The sequence below is a fragment of the Crocodylus porosus genome, unplaced genomic scaffold (genome assembly GCF_001723895.1).
Source record: "Crocodylus porosus isolate Cpor-Errol unplaced genomic scaffold, CroPor_comp1, whole genome shotgun sequence".
Lineage (NCBI taxonomy): Eukaryota > Metazoa > Chordata > Crocodylia > Crocodylidae > Crocodylus > Crocodylus porosus.
Window position 1 is genome coordinate 6,694,896 of NW_017728947.1, and position 25,264 is coordinate 6,720,159.

Sequence of the window (25,264 nt, forward strand, 5' to 3'; positions counted from 1 at the left end):
TTCCTTTATTCTCTGGGAGTCTTAGATCTTATTTTACTTCATAAAACAATGGATTCAGCCATTTATGAAATGGCTAGGACCTTTTAACCCATTATTAACACTCTTTGGAAATTACTTCTTTTATTTGTCATCTATTAACTATGAAGATCACCTGTAAATATCCTACAGGCCATAATATATCCAATATCCCACTGCAGACTTAGGGCCTTTATTCCTGCTTCTATTGAAATTCCAACAGAAAAGCCACCAGTGGGAAGAGGTTTCTATTCATCTGCTTACCTCTCTGATTCAAACTCAGTTTGTTCTTCAAATAGCACAATGTGACGTTTCAGCCTCTGCCTCCGCACCTCACTGGTTGGATTCCAAAATATTTCTGTGTTTCCATTTTTCAGGTCATTTATATGTACTTCCCCATCCTGAAAGGAGAAATTAAGTGCATGGGTTAGTGACAGCAAGAACAAAAGGTGCAAATAATCCTGAGGACCCTCAGCAGAAGCTTGAAGGGAGGGGAGGATGTTAGCTAAAAGGTCCTTTTCCTACTAATTTCCAATAAGCCTCACAGAATGTTTTAGGAGTTACCCAGAAGTATCCAGGAGTTTCCTGACTTTGAGATGCTGGCCAAATTCAGGGGGAAAAGGAATCACATTCACCAACTGGTGGTCAAGAGTTCACCTTTTCACAAGAATTTATATAGGTGCTAGCATTCTGCCGCCCTTTCCCCCACCTTTAGGGAGTGGGGCCAATTTCATAGACAGGAGCTAGAAATTCACCGCCCTGGAACTCCCTGTCGGCTCTTTTGTGTCCCCTTCCCTTGAGCCCTCACTACAGCAGAAACCCTAGCAGAGTTGCACAGCAGACATTACAAAACCACAAAAGAGATGGCCACAGAAATAGCAGAGGAAGCAGAGCAATTTTATACCAATTCAGCATTTTTGTGGTCCTTCAATAGTGCTTCAAATACCACCAGACTTTCATCTGTGTTCTCTGTCAATTTATTTGGCAACTAGCTACAAAGAGTACGTCACTGCTCAGAGGCCAACTGGCAATGCCTTAGTGTCCCCACCTAATTACGTGACTTTGTAGGCCTGCCTATGGACACAGCAATGCCTCAAGCAAAAAGAAACTAGGCTAGATACTTTACAGAGGTTATGGTGCACAGTATGACATCCACTAAAGGGAGAAGGAACCATCATACCTTACGTTTGCTCAGTGTGTGCACTGGTGCTATTCTGCCCTCTGAATGTACTGTGAATATTATTTAGATCACATTTAGATCATGCATACTTGCTTTAGACTCCTGCTGCTCCATTTCTTCCCTGAAATGGCTGTTGAAGAAAGCCTTACCTACCTCAGATTCAGATTTGTTCCTACTTCAGCCCACTTCTATTGCTGAGTTACAGTTTAATTTACTCCATACAGTTCCCTTAACCACATCTTCACCTGCAGATTCCTCCCAGGCCCTATATAACACATGCTGCCTCTCCCCACCACAAGCCCACACAGGTGAAAAGAGTACCTTGTGTGGACACCCAGCCCCTCAGTACAGAGGAACTGGTTCTAGGTCAGGAAATGAGACCCCCTGAGATAAGTTCCAGCTCTGGATTTGAAGAGACACTGATGGGTAGAATATTAAACTTAGTGATCACTATGTATAAACCCATTACAAGCCATCATTTGCTTGTCTTCCACCCGGTACATGTGAAAGCTGACCTGCTGCTCCAAAGCCCAGAGCTAGGGGAGCTTTGGCATGCGTTTCCTCACCTAGAGCTAAACTTTCCTTGTCCAACAGGAGACTGAACTTTCAAGTGCGGCCAAGAAGGCATGAAAAGGAAATGGATACTTATGCAATGTAGATTTTAGTGAAACTAAGGATTTTAGTTAAATAAGGGCCAGGTCTGATCCTGTAAATTTGGGGTAAAGGTAGTTGTGGTGTTAATTCAAGTAGTGCCGTGAAACAAAAAAACCCACACAAAGCAAGAGTTCCAAGAAACAGAATACAGAACTGATACAGAGAGTTCTTGAATCACAAGCAATGCTGGAGTGAAGCCTTGAACACAGTCTGTTTTAGTTAAAGGTAATTGCCAATCGAACCAACATGAAACAGGGGGTGGGGCTTTAAAAAGTAATGCAACTTGGTTGTAAGGTGATATCTTATATTAGCAGGCTTAATATGACAGGCCGAGTAGCCTAAGCAACAAGAACAAACTAGTAAATGAATAATAAAAGGGGACAAGAGGGGCTGGTGGTGGCACTGAGATTCTCCGATACAAAGTCCATCCTGCACCCTGACAGAATCCATTGTTTTCTCTGCCCTTTACCACATGATGAACTATGTCTTCAGGTGATGTATTACTTTTATGAATATTACAACTATTTTCTCATTTTACAACTACCACATAGAAGTTCTAACATAGCACAAAGGGGACCTATACATGTGCCTGATGCCAGCTCTGACACCTAATTAGACCAAGTTGGAACAGACTCTATTAGTAGTATATTCAGTGTCCCTGCACTTCAAAATGGCAGTGGGGATGCTTTAACTAAAGCTCATTGAACAAGCACACCCACTGCCATTTTAAAACATGGATGCTGAATACACATGATACCGTGGGTGCTTTAATTAGAGGAGCTCCTGAGAGCTGCTTTAATAAAAGCACCCCCCCACACCACAGAGCACATTTAAAGATGCCCTAAAAGTTTAAAAGAACCCTTTCAGAATAACTTTAACATCAGTATTGCTGAGTTAAGGAGGAAGCTACACATTAGTGTTAGACCATACTAAATCTGAGAAATGTTAAAGTGACGTTAAAGTTGGAACATGCTATATCAGCCCATTAAAAATCATCAGTTGTTTCTCCTGTCAGGCACACATGGAAGCTGTCAGCACTTACCCATGTCTTTCAGAAGTGTTGGGACAACAGCATGATAAAGACTATGAGATGCTGGAATACTCACATAACTGGGATCAGATAGCCATTTACAAATACATAAAATTTCATAGGATCATAGGTAAGTAGGGCTGGAAGGGATGTCATAAAGTTATCCTGTCCAGCCCTCTGCTGAAGGCAGAATCATCCCTCACTAAACCACTTGCCACAGACCCTTGGCTGGGGTGTCACGAGCCATTAACCTCCGGCGACCTATAAACTATATGCTAGGGTCTATTTGAAAGCCATGGAAGTCAATGAAAATTGACTCCCTGCACATTCCAATAGACTTCGTCTTAGGTCCTACAAAGGCAGGCACACTGAAGCTCCCATTACCCAAGCTGGACCAGGTTAAGAGGTCTTATGTCTCATTCCACACCATGCTATGTGTTGGATGGTAAATGATGTGGCTTGGTAAGGCAAAGAGGTATGTTCTGAAGGAAGCTGCCCTTCGCACAGTGAGGAAGTGACCAACGGTTTCAGAGTTTTTAGGCTGCAGTCCTTCCCCCCAACCCTGTTCCCATGCACAGATATAATTTTTAACTTGTCAGCAACTTGGACCATCATTAGTTACCCAGTATCCATTGAGGCTTGCTAACACTTCTTCTCCACATTTAATCTTCCCGGAGATTTGATTAATGCTTGTGCTGCCACCAAAAAAGGGCTGTTGGGGGAAAAAAAGTACAAAATAACGATCAGTCCGGATGCATCTGGAAGAGGGTCAGAGAAGCAGTGCCTGAGATTGAAGCTAAAACCTGCTTCATTTCCAGCATTAAGAGGCTGGGGAGGGGGGAAGAGAGCAAGAATTCTTGTATTACCATAACTCATCACACTTCTATCCTTCCTATTTCTGATACTGTGTCTATTGTCTATTCTGATACTGTGTCTACTTGCAGCGATCTCTGAGAGAAGTGGAGTAAGCTTTCAGATGCATTACTGAATGTTAAATGCAAGACCTTGTCTTTTCTGGGAATCTTTCCCAATTACCCTGGCTAAACACCAGTATAACCACACTTGTGCAAAACCTGACTAGCCAAAGTAAACCTTTTGCATCTAGAGGTAAAATAGCCCCAAAGCAAATGGCGTTTTGTGCATTTATGGTAGGTTTCTGAACCAGTGTCTGACCACTGATGGAAGTAATTAAAGCAAACCCAATGCACTGGAAGCCTCCATTGGCTATCAAAAGGGTATTTCCAGGCTCCAGCAAATTCTTGGAACAACGTGAAATTCTTTTGGCTGGCTGCCTGCCTGCCTAACAGGAAGTGGAGGCAGCTGTGACCATCTCTTCCGTTTCCACCATGGAACCATATCTCTTCATCAGTTTTGATTGTTGCTTTCCACAGTGGTTCGGCAGTTAGACCCACACAAGTTTACTATCACCATAAACATTTATTACAGTCTTTATTGAAAAAGACTTCATCTATGATGAGCATGGCAGGAATGAATGAATGCATGTACCATAATCCGCCAGAGAATTGGCGCACACCCAGATAAATAACAAAGCCATGAATCACTTAAAAGTTTCTAACAAGACTGCTGAAAATGTGGCTAAAGTGAATATGAAACAGTTACAATACACTATGCACAAATCTGACAACCAAACTGTAGGAACCTCCCTGAACCAGCTTTGGACCATGACAAACTGTTTAAGCCACAAAAGGCAGCATTTCTCCCCTTAAATTATTTCAAGTTCTTAAAAAGCATTAAGATTCACAGTTAGGCACTTCTTCATATATGGCCAGAATCGGAACGAATTGAAATCAGTGGAAAAACTCCCCCTTACTTTATCAGGCCCATGGGCACAATGCACATGTCCAGATGAGCATGCATATGCAGTTTGCAGCACCTCAAACCTGTTTGTGGCACCACAAACTGCGCACTGTGAATGTACAACTGTGCACCATGCAGTGCCAAAATTTGACACCAGGATGTCCTGGTGTAAAAAAGAAGTTGCAAAAAGCAGTGCAGCACGTGGCAGCAGCTTGCACTGCCAGAAACGGAGCCTGGCTGTCCAGAGCCATGCTCTGGCTGCCAGCCAGGCTCCTTGAAGCCAGACTGGCACTAGTGCTGCCCTGAGAGGACCCCAGGCAAGGCACTAAAATGTGGCCCTTCCTGGTTGGACGAGGCTCCTGTGATGTCACACCAGGTATATAAGAACTGCTCTCTAAGGTTCTCCCACTTTCTCCTGGGGCTGCTGAGAGCTGCATGGCTACATTGGGACCAGAAGACCTGGTCCCCGTGGGGGGAGGAGGAGTCACACCCCCTGTTCATGGAGGCAAGCAAACACTATTTGCAGGGAAGTCTCCGGTACAGGGAGACAAAGTCTGTCTTGTAGTTTGAGACTCCTATTCCCTCTCTCTTTTCTTTTTTCCTTAAGTGGGTTAATGCCATGGAGGTATTAATCCCTGAGCAAACTACCCAGGAATAGGTCCTGGCAGTTACTGGCTACAGGGGCCTGGCCCCCCCTGTTTTGAAACTGTATAGTCTCAGCTTGGGGTATAGGTGAGATGATGTCCAGGCTACAGCCCTAAGCCCGGGCCTTTTTTATCTGCTATTTCTACTACAGCTATGGTGTTTCAGCCTAGCTGCATGGCTGAACCCCAGTTATATGTTCAGGTCTCAATGCAGTATGGGACTGGCAGCTTTTGCTGCCCAGTTCAGGCCCAGTGAGGTAGCCCTGCTCTCTCCTTAGAAGTTTTGTTTTTTTTTTTGTGTCAGTTTGTGCACAGCAGATTGAGACTAGGAGTATAGGGGTGTAGCATGCTGTCTGGAGCCACAGTTAACCCCTCCAGGCCACCATGTGGAAGTGGGGATCAACCTAATGCATTGCAGGGACCAACAAGGTACCCCTTGCAACACAGAAGGACCCGTGCTCTCTAGCAGCTTCCTGCAGCCCAGCAAGCTCAAGGGACTCTCCAGTGAAGTCCCCTCTCTAGCCCATTGCTGAAGGGCAGATATAAGGGTGCAAACCCCTGAAACTGCCTTTGTACGAGCCTTAAGTCCAAGACTGCGTGGGCATGGGTGAAGCCTCCCCAAGATGGTGCAATCTGTGAACTATACCTTGGTAGTATTTTAAATTGTATTTAGTGTTTTTCTTTCCTTTGTCTTAGTTGTCTGTAATGAATTTATCCTCCGTGTTTACACTCCTTGCAAGGAGGGAGTTTTGTTAATGCAGGACACTCTAGTAATCTATTTAGTGGTCTGGGTGGGGCGTTGAGCCAAAGTAAAATATATTTAGGCCCCACAATTGAACCTGGCCCTTGTTGCTGCTGACAAGTGCCCAGCAAAAGGGTTACATATACAACAAAACAGGTGAAACATTTAACTTTAAAATTACAAGCAAAGGAAATGAAATGTGTTTTCCCTACAGGAGACATTAAAAAATAAACACACACAAAACAAAAATGAAACAAACAATGCCCCCGCTACCAAACGAACAGAAAAATCCCAAAAACCCAAAACACCCCACCCTCTGCCCAACACCCCAATTCAGCTGCCTCCAAAAATATGCTCTGTCTTTGTCCTGAGAAATCTATGGAATGCCATATGACCTGAGAAACCCCATGTCCAATTTGTATTCACTTTGCAGTTAGACAGAAAATTTTAACCAATGCAGGAGATGGAAACTATGCTTTTTTTTTTTTTGTGAAAAGACCACCCCATTTTTCTTCAAGTCCTACTTTAAGATTCACTTCTATTAAATATTACTTAGAAGAGTTTCAGATTTTATCTGCAACCCACAAACCTGAATTTCACCCAGTGAAAAAAAACTGCAAGTAGAAATAAGCGCCCTTGCAAAGAAGTAGTGGCAGCCCAGGTCTGAAAATCTGGCCATAAATGACTTGACCAAAGGGATATAGTAAGTTAGCACCCAGGTATGGTCTTCTGGCTGCAAGTCTTGTGCTTTTAAACCCCAAGCAGGACTGGCCTGTTGTGAGATTCTTCACGACTTATCTACCTCTGGCCTGGATGAGAATGAATTGGAATGTATGAGGTCTGAAACAAGCTAAGAGATAAGCCATGAGATCCATTACCTTTAGCTTGAATTCCAGTTCTGCCCTGTGGTTACTTTTCTCACAGTCAATGGTAACTTTCCCTCCAAGCTCCATTGTCATGGTACCATATAAAATTCCTGAAAGACAAACCAAAAAACCCACAATGAAGTGAATATAGTATTTGCAGAGGCAATGGGTCAACTCTGGACAACCTTGCTAAACTGCTGAAAAAATTGTGACTTCCAGGAAAAAAAATTGGCCCTACAACATAGCCCAGAAACATCCATTCCTTACTCTACCTATCAAGACACAATAAATCTTTCCAGTGGAGTTTAGAGATATTCAAGGAAAGAGGTCACTCAAGGAATGGTGGATTCACAGAAGATGTGAATAATGGCAGAGGGTCTGAAAAGAGGCAAAAGAGAAGAGTAAATGTCTATAGAAGCAAAAAAAAGGAGAAAGCCTTTTGTCCCAGGATTCTACAGACATTCATGTTCATTGTCCTGCTTCAAGTACCTGTGAGCTAAGTTTACTGGATAAAAACATGTTAACTGTCTCTTCCCCCTCCCCACACACACACCTGTAATTTAAATGCAGCTCATTTAACTTAACTGGGATTAATTCAAGGACAAGCCTGGCAGGATGTCTGCTCTCCCTTGCCACCTACTGGCAGAAAAGTACCAAAACAGCTGTATGTGTAAGGGGCTATGCTGCTCCTATTTTCATCCAGGGCAAAAGCTGGGACAAATCAGGACTGCCTCAAATAAGACCTCCGATTACAGCCATCACATTTTCAAACATGTTCAGCAAGCAGCAGTTCCATTTATTTCAGGAGCTGTGGTCTCCTGAATAGTGAATACCTAGTCCAGACGTAAGAATGAATTGGGGAAGAGAAGGGTTTTTATTAAGATATTGTACATTCTCTTCTAGTAAAGAATACTTCAATGATGACTGAAATTTCCCTATTGTCATGCACACATTTTCTGAAAAGTTCATTTGAGGGTGAAAGCAGACTGGTTAAACTTTTAATTGAGCCTAACTTGCATAAATGGAACTTTTCCACCCAGGGGACACTATAACACATTTTTATCCTCCTGTGCATTATGAATTTTCATTTCTACCTGGGAAAAATGTTACAATCTCTGCTTTCTCCCTTGCCCAAGGAAGGGCATGTGAGCCTGAAAGCTCGCAAATATTTTTTTTTGCAACAATTTAGTTGGTCTAAAAAAAAAGACAACACCTCTGCCAAATGTTCTGCATTTTTCAGCTTATAGACCAACATGGTTAAAACCTGTATCCCTGCTACAAAGAATGTAATTTACACTAGCTATCATTTCCTAAGTGGTCTCCACTCAATATGCCAAAACTATATACTCAACTACTGAAAAAGCTTGGTTTTATACAGGCAGGCCAAATATCAGCTAATTATAGAATTCTGAGGAAAGATTCCAAGTTTAGTGTTGAATCAGCAGTTCTGCCACTGACTTTAGTGCATATTTGAACCAGAATAATAAAACCAAAATTGGCTTGTACTATTTAAAACCAAGTCAAAAAGCAATCTCACTTAAGCTGATTTTTAAAATATGGTATTATAGTTTCAAGATCCTTTACCTATGCAAATATGGACTAACAGGGAAATTGCAGGAGAAGGTAGGGATATATTTAACTCCTTTATTCTTAAGGCACTAGATAATTCATTAAGAACTTCTAGTTGAACATTAAGCATTTCAGTTATCAATCATCACAAGCCAGAAACTCATGGACACCTTACCTACAGCACATGAGTGGAGTATTACTAGTTTCTCAACAGCATTAACTATGAGTTTGCAATGAATTTACTTCTGCTCTCAGGCATTCCTGTACAAACCTAAATGATTTCGATGAGAGTAGCTGGATGTCCAATTATCTGCAGTCCTCATGGTGAGACACATGGCTTATTTCCTAGGCAGTGTTAGGGCAATGCTGTAGCCATGACAACCCAGAATTGAGGCAACGATTTTTTTGGGGGATGATATCTTTTGTTGGACCAACTGTGCAGTTAGAAAAAAAAGTTAGACAGGCTTTCAAATGCAAGATATGCAAGGTCATCTGATACAGAATGTCTTGCATTTGGAAAAAAAAGCTAGACACGCTTTCAAATGCAAGACATTCTTCAGATAACCTTGTATGTCTTGCATTTGAAAGCTTGTCTAACTTTTTTCCAACTATGCAGTTGGTCTGACAAAAGATATCACCCCCCAAAAATCCTAGGATTATAAATGCATTTAGTGTCTAATTATTTCAATGTGGGAAAGGTGTGTGGAAAATGCTGCAGGACTAATTACAGTTCTACAACAGTATATCCATTTGCTTCCAACATCCTTTCTTAATGCTCCTCATATCTTACCTTTGCAGTGGGCATATGGCATAGTAATAATGTAATCCTCACTCCTGTTTAGGAACGTAAGCTTGGCTTTCCCATCCAATAAAGCAGAAAGCGAGTTACCTAAGAGTTGAAAAGTACAGGTCAACGCATCTCTCCAAAGTTAAACATAAATCTTTTAATGGGGAGACAATGATTTTGGGTATCAACCAACTACTAACTGAGGAGGAAGAAAAGTATCTAGGTACTAGCCAGGTTTGATGCAATAAGGCATTTCCTACACTCATGGTGGATTTTTACCCATCCTGCCAAGTCTTTTTTCTTCTTTACAAAATTCATCCAGTTTGATGAGCATTCCATAAACACTAAGGACAGCACTGGTTAGTCCAGTTTCAGCCAGTGTAGCTACTTGATGCACATCTGTCTCATGAGACCAACTACTGTATTTACTCAAATATAACACAAGATTTCTTTCCCCAGTCAGCATGGGGGGAAATGCTTCTCGTCTTACATTTGCAGACAAGGAAACCTCATCAAATACACTGTCTATCAATAAACTGCTGCCAACAGCAGCATGTGCTCGGTAATGGAAACCAACTATGGAATTGATTAAATGCAGCCAACACTGAACATGACTATAACATACAGGCCTATATTGGGCAAATATGGTGGGTGGGTGGGTGTGCGTGTGTGTGCAAAAAAGGATACTTGTGTCCCCAGGAAGGAATGGGCATCAGTCCAGAGGCACTGCAATACCAGGCTGGCACTTGGAGAGGCTGGAGCAAGTTCCAACGCCCTCCCTTGGTGCCAAAAAATGGTGACGGGAACCATTTTTTCCCCCCTGATCCTTACATCCCCCCCCCCAGGTGTTCCCTCCACAGGGTACTGGCACTGGGCTTGGAGGTACTGCAATATCAGGGCCAGAGCCAGCCTTGACACCCTCCCCTTGCTGCCAAAACCACTTGATCTACGGGAAGCTACCACAAGAATAAGTTAGTGCCATCCATCTAAGTAACTCACATGGTAGTGCCCATTGTACTTCATCCCCCTCAGCACAAACTCTTTTCCAGCCCACGGTGAGCCATTATACTTCATACATTTTGATGTCCACTTCAGTCCTACAGCTGAGCTGTTCCTTTCTTTCCCAATTTAGGAACAAAATTTATGGGTACCTGTAGTAAGTTGCCTATAATAAACAAGCTATGGTGCATATTGTATAAATGCAGTGCCTGGAAGCAATAAACTCCAGTACATGTGCCCAGGACTACAGCATGTAGAGCTGGGTCAGAGCAGCCCTGGCTGGCAGGGGACTTGGGGAGGCGAGGGGAAGAGGCACAGCTGCTCTGACTCAGCTCAACATGCTGTGAAAGTGCTGGCTGGGGTTTGATGATGCTCCAGCGCAGGGCTAGCCAGCAGGCAACGCCCCACACTGAAGCACCCCTGTGCCACAGCCAGCCACATCAGTGCCTACATGTGTGGTGCTGCACAGTAAAAGAGACTCTACAGCAAGATATCTGGAAGCGCTATCCTGCTGCAGAGTTAATTAGTTTCCTGCAGCCTAATAGATTGCACTGTAGATGTCAGACGTTTACTACAGAACTAATTAGTCTATTCCACAGTAAATGTCTTGCATAGATATGCCCAGTGTTTTCACATTTGTCCCTTTCCCCCTAATAATTAGATTCTATATCTGGAAAATTGCAACAAATATATACATTTTCCATATATAGAATCTCATTATTGGCAGGGGTGGCAGGGCAGTCTTATATTCAAGTAAATGAAGTAATTCCAAATAGTGTTATGTTTTTCAAGGCCAACAGAAGCACTTTTCACGTGATGTATATTGACAGATTTGTGGCTGAAGATCACAGAAAGCAGAGGTACTGAAGCAACTATTCTTACCAGGGGCTGTGCATCTTGGCAATCTGGGGTAGACACCTAGGCCTTTGCGAGTGCAACTTTGATAATTACACAAAGTAAGCATATGTCTGAGACCCTGTGAATTCCCATCAGATGTTTGTCCAAAGTCCTGCCACTCTATTTATATGAAGGTCTTAGGGGAGTCCTCAGCATCAAATCTCAACCTTGTCAAACTATTATTATTATTATTAGTCAAGTAGTTGCTACTGTAATAATTTATGCATGTGCTGAAGGAGATGGGCTTGGCATGTGTGTCTCTAAGAACAGGATTTGGTCCTCTAATTATGGTACCCTGTATGGATAGCACAATAGCAAGATTTCAAGCATGTATGTTTTCTATACATAATAGTTTTCCCAACTATCTTGGAGGTAGCTACCATTGGATTCTCTACTCCTAAAGGAGCTACGTAGGCTATACTACAGAGTCCAACTGGCAACTTTTTTGCTCTTAATTTTTCATGAGATGCAGGCAGGACTAAGAACTCCACCAGAGAAACACCACCACCAATAGGTCACTTTGAGGATGTTTAGGTTTGATGTCTTACCATAAAACTTTGACTTAGCTAGTATGCTGCCAGTAACACAAAACCCATCTTTCCTATTACTGACATGAAAAGCTGATACTGGTGGGTGATGAGAAACCTACAAGAAAAAACAAACAAACAAACAGCTAAACACACCATTAATGATTAATGATGCTCCTTGCAATCCATCTGAGGTGAAATGTGCAAATTGGCCCTCAAACAATAGAACAAGTGCTAGCACAAACCTCTGCAGATGGACCTTTTAAAAATCAGATTTACGTTACTGGCAAACTGTTAGGGCCATGTGATCAGCTGGGGGAGAGCTGACACGTTCCTGGACCACGATGAAGGAGATCTCCATTCTGTAGAGTCACTCTTCCTACTGTGACTTCAAGCAAGGTCACCCCAACTGGAACTCTAGCACTGCAAATAGTTCTTCAGGGTTCAGGGACAAGAGGCCCCCTCAAATAAGCATTTGCAGCCCTAGTGCACGGAACAGAGCAGCACTTTAAATTACAAAAAGATCTGAAGTTTTCTTCTTCTACTTATAGACATGTCTGGGGTAACAGTGTTTTCCTCTCTGAAAACATGGTAAAAAATTCACAGAAACACAAGCCCAGCCATCAGATCTCTGAGGCAGCACTTCCCACTGATATTCAGACAGATTTTTGAGAAGCACAAAACACCTTTAACAAGCACTTATTTTGCATTTTAAAAAAGGGCAGAACTCATTTGAATATCTGTCTTAAATTTGGGAGTGGAACAGGGGGTATTGGGGCTACTTAAAATCTGGTCTTATATCCAGAAGTCTCTTCTTCTTTGAGCAAGAGAGACTTGCAGCCAAAGGAATAAGATTTCTTTATAATAGGCTAATAGACTTGCAAAACCACAAGATTCTGCAGACAGACTCCATGACAGTATATGAACTACTTTATATCCCAGATTTTGTGCACACTGGATTTTGATGCTCACCAGTGTTAAATGCCTGGACATACAGCACAACTTGAGACCCTTATTTCAATCTGTGTAGACATACCATTGATTCCATCATCACCTCCATAAAAAGTGATGTAGTGGTAGAAAAGATGAGGATCAAGAAGACTTGATAATCAAGCGGGAAGAATTGGCTTGAAAGCAAATTAAAGGATTTAGATGCTTAATTTTAATAGGGATTCAAATCACTTCAGCAGAGAATTTAAAAAAAACTGCTAAACACATATATTCTGAAAGAGCTAATTATTCACTTTTTTTAACCCGTACAGCAAATAGGGATAATTATTTCATTTACACCTGACCACCTCAATCAGAAGGTATACCTAACAGCAGAATTTGATTATATGTTTCGTACTGTACATGAGAGCAATGCTTCTACGTACAATACACTTCATTACAATAAGCAAGTGATGGGGCAGAGTTCAGAGGACAGAAGGTCTCTAAAACCTGCTAACAGGTTAGCGTTGTGGGTCAAGAATCTACTGCTTGCATTGCTAAGATCCGGGTGTCGCGCTGTAGGTCCCTGCTAAAGATCAGCCTTCTTGTCTCAGTACTGCTCATCATTTAACAAATAGCATGGAAGGATTTTATCCTAGAAGGACTCCAAAGAAGTCCTGTTATAGCAAAACAGTAGGCTATGATACGCAGGATAAAGCACAGGGAAAAAACTTCACATACCATGACTAGTTTGTAGACATTGCTTACTGTTGATATGTGAGCATATGAACTGGTTTCTGGTACTAAAAAGGAGTAAGATTTAATTGCTCCAGTGCTTCAAAAGGCTTCGACTCCAAACAAAGCCGCTTACCTGTTCTGCTATGTAAAACGTGTGACTGTTGGTCTGTGGGTGAAACCAACAGCAGCGAAATGTCTCGCCCAAAATGGGATTATATGGCTTTTTTATTCCCTGCACAATATAAAAGACATTTACATTATTTTTAAACAGTCACACTCCCACAGCACTCATACACCAAACAGCTTTGGTAATACTCTGGGGGAGGATATGACCCCAACAGTCAAACTGGCTTTCATTTGTAGTAATTAGCTTGTTTTACAAATAGGGAGACAGTAACTTTCCGCAAAATTTTATAGCAAGGCAGAGTCAGTGACTAATATCTGACTCACTTCCCTGCTCTAACTACCTCCGCCTGATCCATGGTTTGACCTGCTGCATAACCAATCATTATATCCTACTGATAAAAGCTTTGTAAGGGAGTCAAGCTTTCTTATTGCCACCACCCAGAGCAGGTTCATTCAGCTACAGAATACACTGACATAGTACCATAAGGAAATAGCCTCCCAAATAATTGCATATTTATTCTATTTACCACATGACTGGCTCAACGCCTCCTGCTTGTCCAGTGGAAGAAGTGAGCCAGTTGCTGGTTAAGTATTTCACAGGAGGAACAAAACACTTTGTAACAACACAATACATATAAAAGCTATAGCAATAGGTGTGAACATTTCTCATATCCACAGAAATATGCAATTTCTTACCTTTGGCTTCTTATAGAAGCCTGACAAATACCATCTCAGAACCTGCTTGATTCGACTGTAGGCATCATCTTCAAGCACAGCTCTGTGGAAAAGGGAGATGGGATAATTACTCAAAATGCTTTTCATTTCACTGGATAGGGCTGATTAGAGTATTCAGTTTTACACTGGGGCAGGGATGCTCAGTCTCCAGCTTGTGGGCCAGATCTGGCCCACAGAGCTGCGTCTCCTTGTCCGCAGGGCTCCCTACATGTTCAGAAATTTGGCAGCAGGGAATGGTACCAATACATCATTGCCACTAAGCCTCAGGATCCATGGGGAACCCCAGGCTCTGTGCGCTGAATCCAGCGCCTGATCCCAGAATACAGGGTCAGGCACTGGCACCACTGGGCCCAATTCCAGCAGGCAGGGGCAGGAGGGAGTGGTGCTGTTCCCCAGGACCCAATCCTGGCATGTAGGGCAGCAAAGGCAAAATGCTGGGCCCCAGGGCCCAATCTGGGCCACAGACAGGGCCCTGTGACACTCATCTAGCATTTACATGGCCAAAAGGGCAAGTACCACTGCACTATAATAATACTATTGATTTCAGTGGCGAGAGACCAGCATAAAACTAGATTGGTGAGTCAGGTCCTATGTCTTGCTCTGAAGCTTCTAGTGAAAAGTAAAGGTCCCTTTCCCAGATGAAACAGTTCTGTGGTGTATGTACCACACGTGCATGCCCATGCATACATCCCTCCCACGCTCCACACACACACAAGCAGTGGGATTCCTAAGGCCTGACTAATTGTCAAGGCCCCTATAAAAATCTAAAGGCAAAAATGAGAGACACTATCCTAAAACTCTTGCATTATGGATGTCATATGCACTAGAATTTTACATTCTCAACTGCAAAATTGAGTTATCCCACCCCAAAAAAATCCAACCCATCTTGCATTTTTTACGGGAAATCAAGCATTAAATTGTCTGAGCCCTCTAAATCTTCCTAGCTTCAGACAGAGCAGAAGCAAATGTTCATCATCATCATAGCAGCCTTCAAATACCCAAAGGGTGGTTCCAAAGAGGATGAAGCTAGACTGCTCTCAGTGGTGGCAGATGGCAGAACAAGCAGCGATGGTCTCAAATCACAGCAAGGGACATAAGTGACTGGTAGGGGGTGCACAGGGGTGCATGTGCCTCCCCAGTGGGGCCGGTGCCCCTGCAATGGCCAACACTGATGCCGTCAGTAGGGCTGGTGCCCTGCCTGACAGGGCCTCCGCCATCAGCATCTTCTGCGGGTGCCCCCCCCAGATTCAGGAGGCACCAGTTGCTCATGGCAAGGGAAGTTTAGGTTAGATATTAAGAAAGAAACACTCTCTCATCAGGCAGATCTTAAAGCACTGGAATAGGTTACCTACAGAGGTTGTGCAAACTCCATCCTGGGAGGTTTTTAAAACCTGACTAGACAAAGCCTGGTCTGGGATGATCTAGTGGGGATGGTCCTGCTTTGAGCAAGGGGTTGGACTAGACCTCCTGAGATCCCTTCCAACCCTCATTTTCTACTATTCCATATTCCCAACCTCATACAAAACTGGAGATCTCTTGAGATGGAGGTTCTTACATACAGTTAGGAGCCTCTGGACCTCATAAGGCATTTTCTGATGATAATCTCAAGCCTCCTGAAGCAGAAGACAGTGAGTTCCACATTTATAAATAGTGAAACTGTGCCCAACAGGCAAGCTTGAAAGTGCACTGGGAAAGCAGTGGAATAATGTGACCTACTCACATGATATATAAAATTCCATACTTTTTAAATCTAAAAAGAAGACAGCATATTAGGAACTTCAGCCCATACTTATAAGCACATATTGAATATAAAATGTGTGCGAAATGGGCCATATTCAATTCAGATTTGACCCAAATCGGGGACAGCGATTTGATTTGTTGATTCGGATCACTGCCCCCATTTGATTCAGCCAAATCCGAATCTGAAGATTTGATGCCGATTCAGAGAATCAATGATTTGGCCATAGACACAGCTTGAAATGTTTTTTCTACATACCTCGAGGTACCAGGCATGGCTTATGAATGCTGCAATGCTGGGGTGGATGAAGCATCCCACAGGAGCATGGGGGTGAGGTGGGGTGGGGGGTGGCCGTGTGCTCCCCAGTGGACTGGAAGTGCTTCTGGTCCACTTCCATGCTGGGGACACCCCCACATTTCTGTGGGTTGCTCCATCTGCCCCAGTATCGCAGCATTCATGAGCCACCTGCTACCTTGAGGTATGTAGAAAAAACATTTAAAGCTGTATCTATGTCCAAATAATCAAATCTTTCTGAATCTCTCCAAATAGATTCAGAGGGCTCCAATTCGATTTAGAGAGATTAAAGCGTCTCCTGATTCGATTTGGATTCGGAGTTTTGGTTGCCGAATTAAGCTGAATCTCTGCTGATTCAAATCAGCAACCAAAGCTTCGAATAGCCCTATTAAATATGTTCTACTATCTCTGCAAATAGGGTGCCTCTACCCATAGGAAATAACATGCAACTCCCCAGTCAACCCTGATATTGTTTTCAGTTGGCAACTCTGCTGCAGCTTATTCTCCTGTAAGGGTTTTTTTCCTGTGCCTCCTTTTATATCAGTACACCAGAAGGTGGAGTAATATTGTTACTAGTAGCCATACAGACTACCAGCTTTTTGATCCATTCTAGCCAATGCTGGAGGGGTGGGCTCTGAGAGCAGCGTCTAGCACATTCCCATTTTCTTTGCTTTCTCCACATCTGCCATTTTCCACTGGGAACCATCTGGCTTTAAAAGGTCACAGGAGCTGATGGTTGACATGATTTACAGATCAAACTAGAGACTCGTGTATTAAGAAGACTTCACCAGCATACAAATGTGTCAGGGAGGCCCAGCCTAATACTTTCACACGTGTTCATGCGGCTGCCGAAAGTGCAGCTTACTGGGAAAGTAGGTCAGCATGGTAGTAGTAATCAGAAAGTTTGTTGAGGAAAGATCGTGGTTCCAGGATGAAGGTAGGTAAAACCACTCGGGACAAGTCCATTCCAGGGCGCAGCTGCTTCAGCAGAATCCACATCAGACTCTTGTTTTCATCAGAGACCGTTTCTGTTTGGGAGGTTTCACCAGTCTGAATAGGGGAAGGGGAAACAAAACCACAACCAAAAATCAAGCAAGCAAGGAAGCAAGCACACACAATGTGAAAGGTGGCAATTAGATAACAGCCATTTACTAGATGTGCACATAGCTATAAGGGAACCGACCTAGATTTTAGGCTTTATCATGGTCATTGGTGCAAATCAGGCCCACATGAGTAAGGAGCAAAATCATCAGAGTAGTGTATCCTGGTGAAGTTTGTGCCTGGTGGGCATTCTTAGCAGTGGCTATAACCAGTTTTGCTGCTGTTGACAAACTTAGCAGATAGGCCAATGACTAACATGGTAAAGAACAATGGAAGTGGTCCTTTGAGTATAGGAGTGAGAGGGTGAGGTAGGACTTGTGTACCTGAGTGTCTGCCCTGTCATCATTCCTGCACAAACATAAGCTTACAGGCCAGCATCCTTCACCAAGAGCAGAAGTAGACAGAGTAGTAGTCATGGACCACATTCTGCTTTTAGCTACATGCAACTGACTTCAGTAGAGTTGCATCAGGTATAACAGGCCAATGAGCTTAAACTTTCAAACACTATCAGCTATCAGGTCTGGTGTCCAATGCCCATCTTAGGCATTAGACTTTTTGATGGAGGAAGGAAATTCAGCAGCTATTTATATTAGGACTTCTGCTGCTTTAATGCCTCAGGCAAGAGACTTCTAACAGGGAATTGCATAGGCCTGCTTCTGAAATACTACTTTACTTTAGGAAAAGAGTTGTGCAGCTTTTTCATACACCAGCCTCTTATTTTTATTTGATGCAAATTGATATAGCTAATTTATACCAATGGAGAATCTTCCCACGTAGCTTTTGGCTCCTGATCATCCACTTAACTAATGTTTACCCCTACAATAAGAACCCAGGTCTGAGGTGAAAAGAAAAATCAACAAGGAAGCCTTTTTCATTCTGTTAAATATCATCCTGCCAGCTTTGTGATGGACACTCAAAATGGACACAGCTTGAGCCTCGGAAAAAATGGAAACCACAAGAGAACTTACTACAGCGCTGGTAGCTAGGATTACCTCCGGCAGCAATCTATTCCATACTGCCCAAGCCCCCAAGGTTTGGAATAGATCACTGCCAGACAGAGGTGGTTCAAGCACCTACTCCGAATGCCTTCAAAAGACATTTAGGATCCCACCAAGATGTTCATCTTGCTGGGATCCTATGATCCCTGCTGACTTCCTGGCCCTTGGGCAGGGGGTTGGACTCGATCTTCTGAGGTCCCTTCCAGCCCTAATGTCTATGAAATCTATGAAAATACATAGGAATCTGTCAGCACTTTCATTTTTCACTCAGTTTTTCAGGTAGTATTTCTTGATAATACAAATTAATTCTAGACTGGACTTGATACAAAGTCTTGCCTTAGAGAGCTCAGGATGGGAGTTGCATTCAGCAGGAGATGAGGGGGAAGAAAGCTTGCAAATAATTTTGTTTGGCTTCTTAAAATGTATTACCAGTGGGGATGCCTTTCAGCTCCTATAATTCAAAAGCAAGTTTTCCTAACTAACAGTCCACCTTTCACAGATATGGGATTTACGATATGGTATTATTCTGTGTTCAATTCTGGCAGGCACAAAAATGTCCCCACAACTGTTTGTGCCTGCAAGTTTCCAGCACGGATATGGAAGCTCAGATAAGGCAAAGCTGACTGTTATAAAAATGTAAATCTATGCTTGCGTATGGTCTCTCTGCACCAAGTGAGCTTCTATAGTAGTGCTGGAAAATTGGAGGTGAAGTTGTGCCTGAAAAGATTGGTCCATCATGTCTAAATAGCACCAACTGCAAGGCATAAAGCATGTATCCAGTTAGTTTAGGAGGCTGTTCACACATCATCCCAGGTGCTAACTGCATTATTGCCCATGGCACCCCTCTCCCTCCCGTAATGTCACCATCTGGGTGAAAACACTACAAGTACATTCCTTCCGCCTGTTCAGAGTGACAATCTAGGTGGAAGCCTACTCCTCACGGCCAAGAATCTAAGAGCATCTAAGGGCCAAAGCTGTATATAATGTCCTGTGGAATGCATAGCGCATCCAAACCCAGCCACTCTGCTGCCAGGCCTTACTTCTAGCTACATTCATGATTAAAACAGTAGCTTCACAGAAACCAAGTATAATTCCACAGCCTTGTGCTATAAATTTTAAAGTCTCATTTAAAAAGTAGAAAGGGACCCATGTTTTCTTTCTAATGTCACCTATTAAATATTTATTTGGGTCCCAAATCCACAAATGCCAATGTATCAATTTGCTTATGTCTCTCTGACACTTTAAAAATGAGAATTTATCATTTGATAAGTGTTATAAATGCTAGTTTACATGCTGATTTTGTTGTTTGTGGTTTATTCTTAATCTGAACTCAATATTCTTTGTTTGAGAAAGGGGAATAATTTGCCATCTATTAGGCCTTGAAGAGATGAGAAGGACTTTAGGAGCAGAAAAATAGCTGCCTCTAACTGTTTTCAAGCACACATTCTTCCCCAGGAAATAGGCAGAAAAGCTTCAGAAATCACAGGGCAGAGCAACCGGGGTTGTAGCTATGGATGTAACAGCACTGAAGCAAAGCACTGATACAGACAAAGCCACAGTTTACGTTGGTGTGTCTTATTTTTCTTTGAAACAGGGATTAAACTGTACAAGCAAATCATAGTTTATAGCTGCTGACTGGGGGTGTTTGAAACAGGCCCTATTCAATTCAGAATCAGGCCTGAATCAGGGACAGTGATTTGATTCGTTGATTACTCTGGAGAACACATAACACCAGCAGAGTCTCTCTATGCCTGAGGAAGAGCGTTTGTGCTGGAAAGCTTGCAAAGACCTTTTTCCCAACATTTCAGTTGGTCTAATAAAAGATAAGTACATCTACCCAAAGAACTTTGCCTGCCTGGGGATAGGTATGGAATAGCTAAGTCACTATAAATTTGTACTCGCAGGTATTTCCTCAGGGACCTGTACTCTGTCATCACCAAGCATTTAAATTCAGAACTTAAAAACAGGCTGGCTTCTGACCTCGTCTCTCCCAGTGTTAGGTTGGAGGTCTTCCACTGACTCCTTGTTTCTCAGTCTCTTGAAGGCTCAGATCAAGTGTATTCTGGCTGACTCAACCTCCATGCCCCCCCGCTTCTTCCCCCTCCAGTGATGTCAGTTCCATGAGCTACTTATAAGTTAGAGAAGTCACAATGTAAAAAAAGGTCCTTATGTATGCAGATACATTCATGTCCAAATTTTAAACTGCATGAGCAATGGCTTTCCAGCCATTTAGGAAAAATTGCTCAGGTACTGTTAAACACACACAGGGTTCATCTTTATTCATATCAAATAAAGAGAAATATCATATTTTGCATCCTGCCATGGACTGAAGCATCCTATTTGGTGGGGATACCTGCCCTGAATGATAATTCCCCTCCTGCTGTCTTTTGAAACAACTGTGCAAATGCTACATGACTCCTTAATGCAATGCCTAGTTGAAGCAATCACTGGTTTTGGAAATATGCCAAGGGCCAATACCAGAGCTGCTGTTCCTAATGAATGATTACCGCACAAGGACAATTCAACAGAATTTGGCATAAACCCACACACAGTATTGCTTGTAAAATATCTCAACTCATAGAGTAGTTTTTACCTTGTCCCTTGTCCAGAAAGCTGACTAGATGCTAGGGACTGCATGAAGAAAGAAAAAACCAAAACAACAACAACAACAAAAACCACTCTGACTTTAGAAAGTGTTCTGTGGAAATAGTTTAGATTTTATTTTTTATTTTACCTCCCCGAATTCCTCGTAGATCTGTTCGATATAGGTTGTCCCTTTCCTTTCCTGAGAGGCCTCCCCATGGGTCTCAGACTGGTCACTCTCACTTTCGTTCGTCTTCCGGCTGTTCTCGTGAGTCTCATTCTCAGACTCCTCTATGTTGTCTCTCTCAGACTTGTCAGAAAAAGCGTCATTTTCCAGATGGTGGTGGTTTTCCAGGGCTGACTCATTAAGACTGAAACACAGTTTGTTATTTTTCCTGTTTGATTTATGCATCTGGATTGTCAAAAGGTGTTTTAGTGAAGACAATCCCCCACCCTCCTCTAATCCTTGTGAGCCAAAGCAAAGACTGTAAACAGAAAAAGCAAGCAAGGAAGGAACCTGCAGAAATGCCCAGTTCACACCATACAAGCAGTAAGACATTTAGGTCAAATTTCTCCTCTTCCGTCTTCATTTTGTGGCTTCGCTGCATATTCTATACTAGGGCTAGGTAGAAATGTTCAACAAGCCCAAGGTAGAATTGATCTAAGTTATGTGGTTTTCTAGATCAGTAACAAACAGAAAACACATTTACAGTTTTGGTGGGGCAGGGGGAGGGGAGGGGCGCAAATCTTAGACTGGGTTCCACCTTTTTTAAAATCAGTCTATGCATGCTGAACTTTATTCTGTTACAGGTATAGGCTGCTTTCTGATGTCTTATACTGGTAAAAGTGTAATGTCTTTACTTGGCCTTGATTTTTTATTCAGAATGCCCATTGACTTCAACCAGGAGTCTTCATACAGACTAAATGCAGAATATGCAGCAGTTGCTGGATTTAATTGAGTAGAGACCTTCAGTGTGAATCAAAGGAGATTGTTTGCCCTAAGAACAAGCTAAAAGGAGGCCAGGAGGAGGACACAAGAAAACACTCCCCCACCCCCCCCCAAAAAAAAAAAAAAAAAAAAAGATTACTACCACTACATTTCAGTGAAAGATGACGAAACCAACCCTATAAAAGGCTAAAAGTACATGTAATAAAATTGAGATAGAGGGGGCAAATTAAAACTGATAAATGGAAATTGTTAACCCAATGCCCAAGTGTCTTGTGGAGCTTATTGCTGCCAGATACCCAAGACCAATGATTCAAGAACAAGACTCAGACATTTGTTTGCAACAAAAATGTATAGAAATACAACAAAAACTAAACTCAGGAAAGGATATTAACCTGCATACTTTAGGGTACTGACAAACCTCCAAAAATGAGGATTAGGAGGAAATTCTTTCTAGGGGGTAGGTTATACTTTATACTGCCTATGGTATCTTCCTTTGATCAAGCTGGTACTTGTCATGGGTGGGCTGACAATACTGGATTAGACAGACTGCCACTCTGACCCAGTAGAGTAGGACCTACATTCCTGCTGAAGTTTACTTGGAATAGCAACTGCGTCACTGCCTTCTTGTAATTGTTTTGTGCACACATAAGAAACATTTCTTTAATATGTCAGACCTGCTACCTGTTCAATTTAGGCAATCCTGCTACATCGCTGACCAAATTTCCATGCAAATTTTACCTCCTCAGGGATTATTTCAGGTAGCATTATTTCATTGACTGCCCCAATTGTTTTCCACAGATGATATTAACAGTAGAGATCATCTCTTGAGCTACGTAATTTTACCAACACACAGAAACCTTACCAGGTTTTCTTTTACAAATTCTAACAGATCCACAAACTCAGTACATAATTTAAATACACAAGTACTTTCAGCAGCACCAAGAAATATTTCAGAAAAACTAAATGGACATGAAAGGTCCAGTAGTTTACTTTGGGAGAGACCTTCCTGCTATTAGGTGCCAACATGTGACCCTGTTTCACCCTGTTCAAGTCCTGGGCGGGGGGGGGGGAGTTAAGCTATTTTTACAGCGGTATTTTGTAAAATGCCAATGCCGTCATCGTAGCCTTATGACTGTGTCACAAGCAGCAATGAGCAGGAGGCAGATCTACCCCTTTTGGCATTAACTGGTTTACAGAGCCTTGAGCAGGGTGTAAACCTGGCCTCTGGTCTTCTTTTCTGCCAAAGTAATCTTTCCCAATTTCCTCTTCTCTCTGTCTCTCCAGCTCCCCTTCCTCCTAGTGGCAGCAATGCCGGAGCAAGCCTGTCTGGCCCTGGCACACTCTGTACAAGCTACGCATTGCCAAGGGAACTAGTGACCTCCAGTGGTGGCTGCTGCATGAGGCCCTGGCCACAGGCATCTTTGTCTGCCACTTAGACTTAGTGGCAGCCTGCCCTTTCCGTGAGTAGGAAGTGAAGGAGACTCTTCCATGCCTTCCTGGATTGCCCTCGGATGCAGTCACTCTTTACTGCTGTTGGTACCCTCTTTGGCATGCTGGACTTGGACTTCTCCATGACAACGTACTTCCTCTCTACCCCATACCAAGCAGCCGAAGAGTGTGATCTGCTTCGCCAGTTTCCTGCTAGGCCAGGCCAAGATGGTGACCAAAAAAGCTGCGGAAACTAGCTTGCAGGTGCCAGCTCTAGGGATGCCCTCCAACTTTTCTGCTTCCTGGTCTGAGCACATCACATTTGACTTTGGACATTTCACCTCGCAAAAAAAGTGTGGACCAGTTTGTGTCACACTGGGCCATCAAGAGGGCATTCTGCAAGGCAGAAGACAGACAGCTGGTCCTAACATGTGTAACCCCATGAGAGGCATGGGGAAGGGGTTTTCAGTCTCTGGCAACATGGTGCTTTTTGTCACTGACAAGCATTTCATGCTCAGCCTCTGAGAGGGCCACAAATCTTTACACTGTCAGCATTTGTTTTAAAACAAGTCTCTCTCTCTCTCTCCATCTCTCCCTAACCCCTGCCTCCAGCCCCAATGCATTAGAAAGCTTTTTACAAATATAAATGCCTTCTCAAGTGGATTCTTGTTTTAACCATCTTTACATATATAAGGGAGAGACCTTCAAACAAAGTTAAGCTTTGTCAGCTAGCAAGAGATTTTCAAGTTTTCAGAACACAGAACTGGTGTCAAGTTTTAGGAGAGCTCAGTTCCCACTTGGTCACAAAAATATGGGATTATTTAAAAACTATGCAAAAATCCCTGTTCTTATGGCCAGCTTTCTGGAAGAAGCCAAAACTCAAAGCTGAGCTGTTTCAGAATTCTGGCTCACAGCATCTTTTAAGTTTGAGAGATCATCTTAGCTTTATATCATTTAAAAAATATCTTCATTATGAGGTTTTTCAGTTTCTCAGTTCAGACAAATGATTATAGGCTTAAGACCAAATAGCTAATGGCAGTTGTATTTGATCACCACTGCGCTACTATTATAAACATATGTAGTTCCAGTGAATTCCAATCCCAGGTCCTGACCTCTACATTTTGCTTTAGGCAGTGACTACCAAGCATGACTGATCACCAAGATCATCTCCATCCCAGAGCTAAGTGCATATTTGGACTTGAGACAATAAATGAAAAGCAAAAGGCAAAGAGCAGACAAGGAAATTTATCCCATGATCCTACAAAGATACCTGTTGGACAGCAGATCATGAATTAGGTGTTGACAATTCAGAGATTTGATTTGTTTCTTTGGGGTAAATGATCACCAAAATATGTCTGTGTTGGTGTATGGTTGCTAGGCTTCCTTCCCTTGTGGAAAACTTCTCCAAGGAGCATGTATACTTGAAGCAAAGGTTCATTAGATGGGCCAAGATCAATGTCTGAGAAATAGTATGTGCTTCATTTAGCATTTGTTAAATAAGCAGCTGCATGTAGTTATGTAGCTTTTTAAAAGTCTTCCCTCAAATTCAAAACTTTCAGTCATTCCTTTTTTGTTGTTGATATCTCCGCTTTCTTTTTACTCCTATTATGGTTCCTCCTTCCACAAAGCAGTAAAGAAATAAAATTCCTAAAAAAATATATATATATATTTTTACAGTATTTCAGTTATTTCCAGGGGTGGGTCTTGGGATGAGGATGGAGTTACATCCCACTTCAATTCCTGCTCCACACCAATTTTGAAACCAACTGCCTGGGAGGGGCAGCAGCATGTCTAGTCAGGCAGTGCTGAGACATTCAACTGACTTCAGGGCTCAATAGTATCTCTCTAATTTCTGCTAATCTCTCCATTCCAAAAGGTGTTAACGAACCTCTAACCTTTTTAACGGTCTTAAAGTT

General features: G+C 42.6%; 1 protein-coding gene across 2 annotated transcripts in view; it reads right to left on the reverse strand.

The window, feature by feature from the left end:
* OSBPL5 (oxysterol binding protein like 5) overlaps positions 1–25,264 on the reverse strand; it is a 217,700-nt gene that overhangs the window by 8,265 nt on the left and 184,171 nt on the right. For both annotated transcript variants that reach the window (XM_019551926.1, XM_019551927.1), the window contains 9 exons: positions 21,123–21,342; positions 17,155–17,339; positions 14,219–14,300; positions 13,530–13,628; positions 11,750–11,846; positions 9,309–9,407; positions 6,962–7,059; positions 3,502–3,591; positions 280–416 (listed from right to left, as the gene is read on the reverse strand). In XM_019551926.1, the coding sequence (XP_019407471.1) occupies positions 280–416; positions 3,502–3,591; positions 6,962–7,059; positions 9,309–9,407; positions 11,750–11,846; positions 13,530–13,628; positions 14,219–14,300; positions 17,155–17,339; positions 21,123–21,342 (1,107 nt within the window). The remainder of the gene's footprint in view (positions 1–279; positions 417–3,501; positions 3,592–6,961; positions 7,060–9,308; positions 9,408–11,749; positions 11,847–13,529; positions 13,629–14,218; positions 14,301–17,154; positions 17,340–21,122; positions 21,343–25,264) is intronic.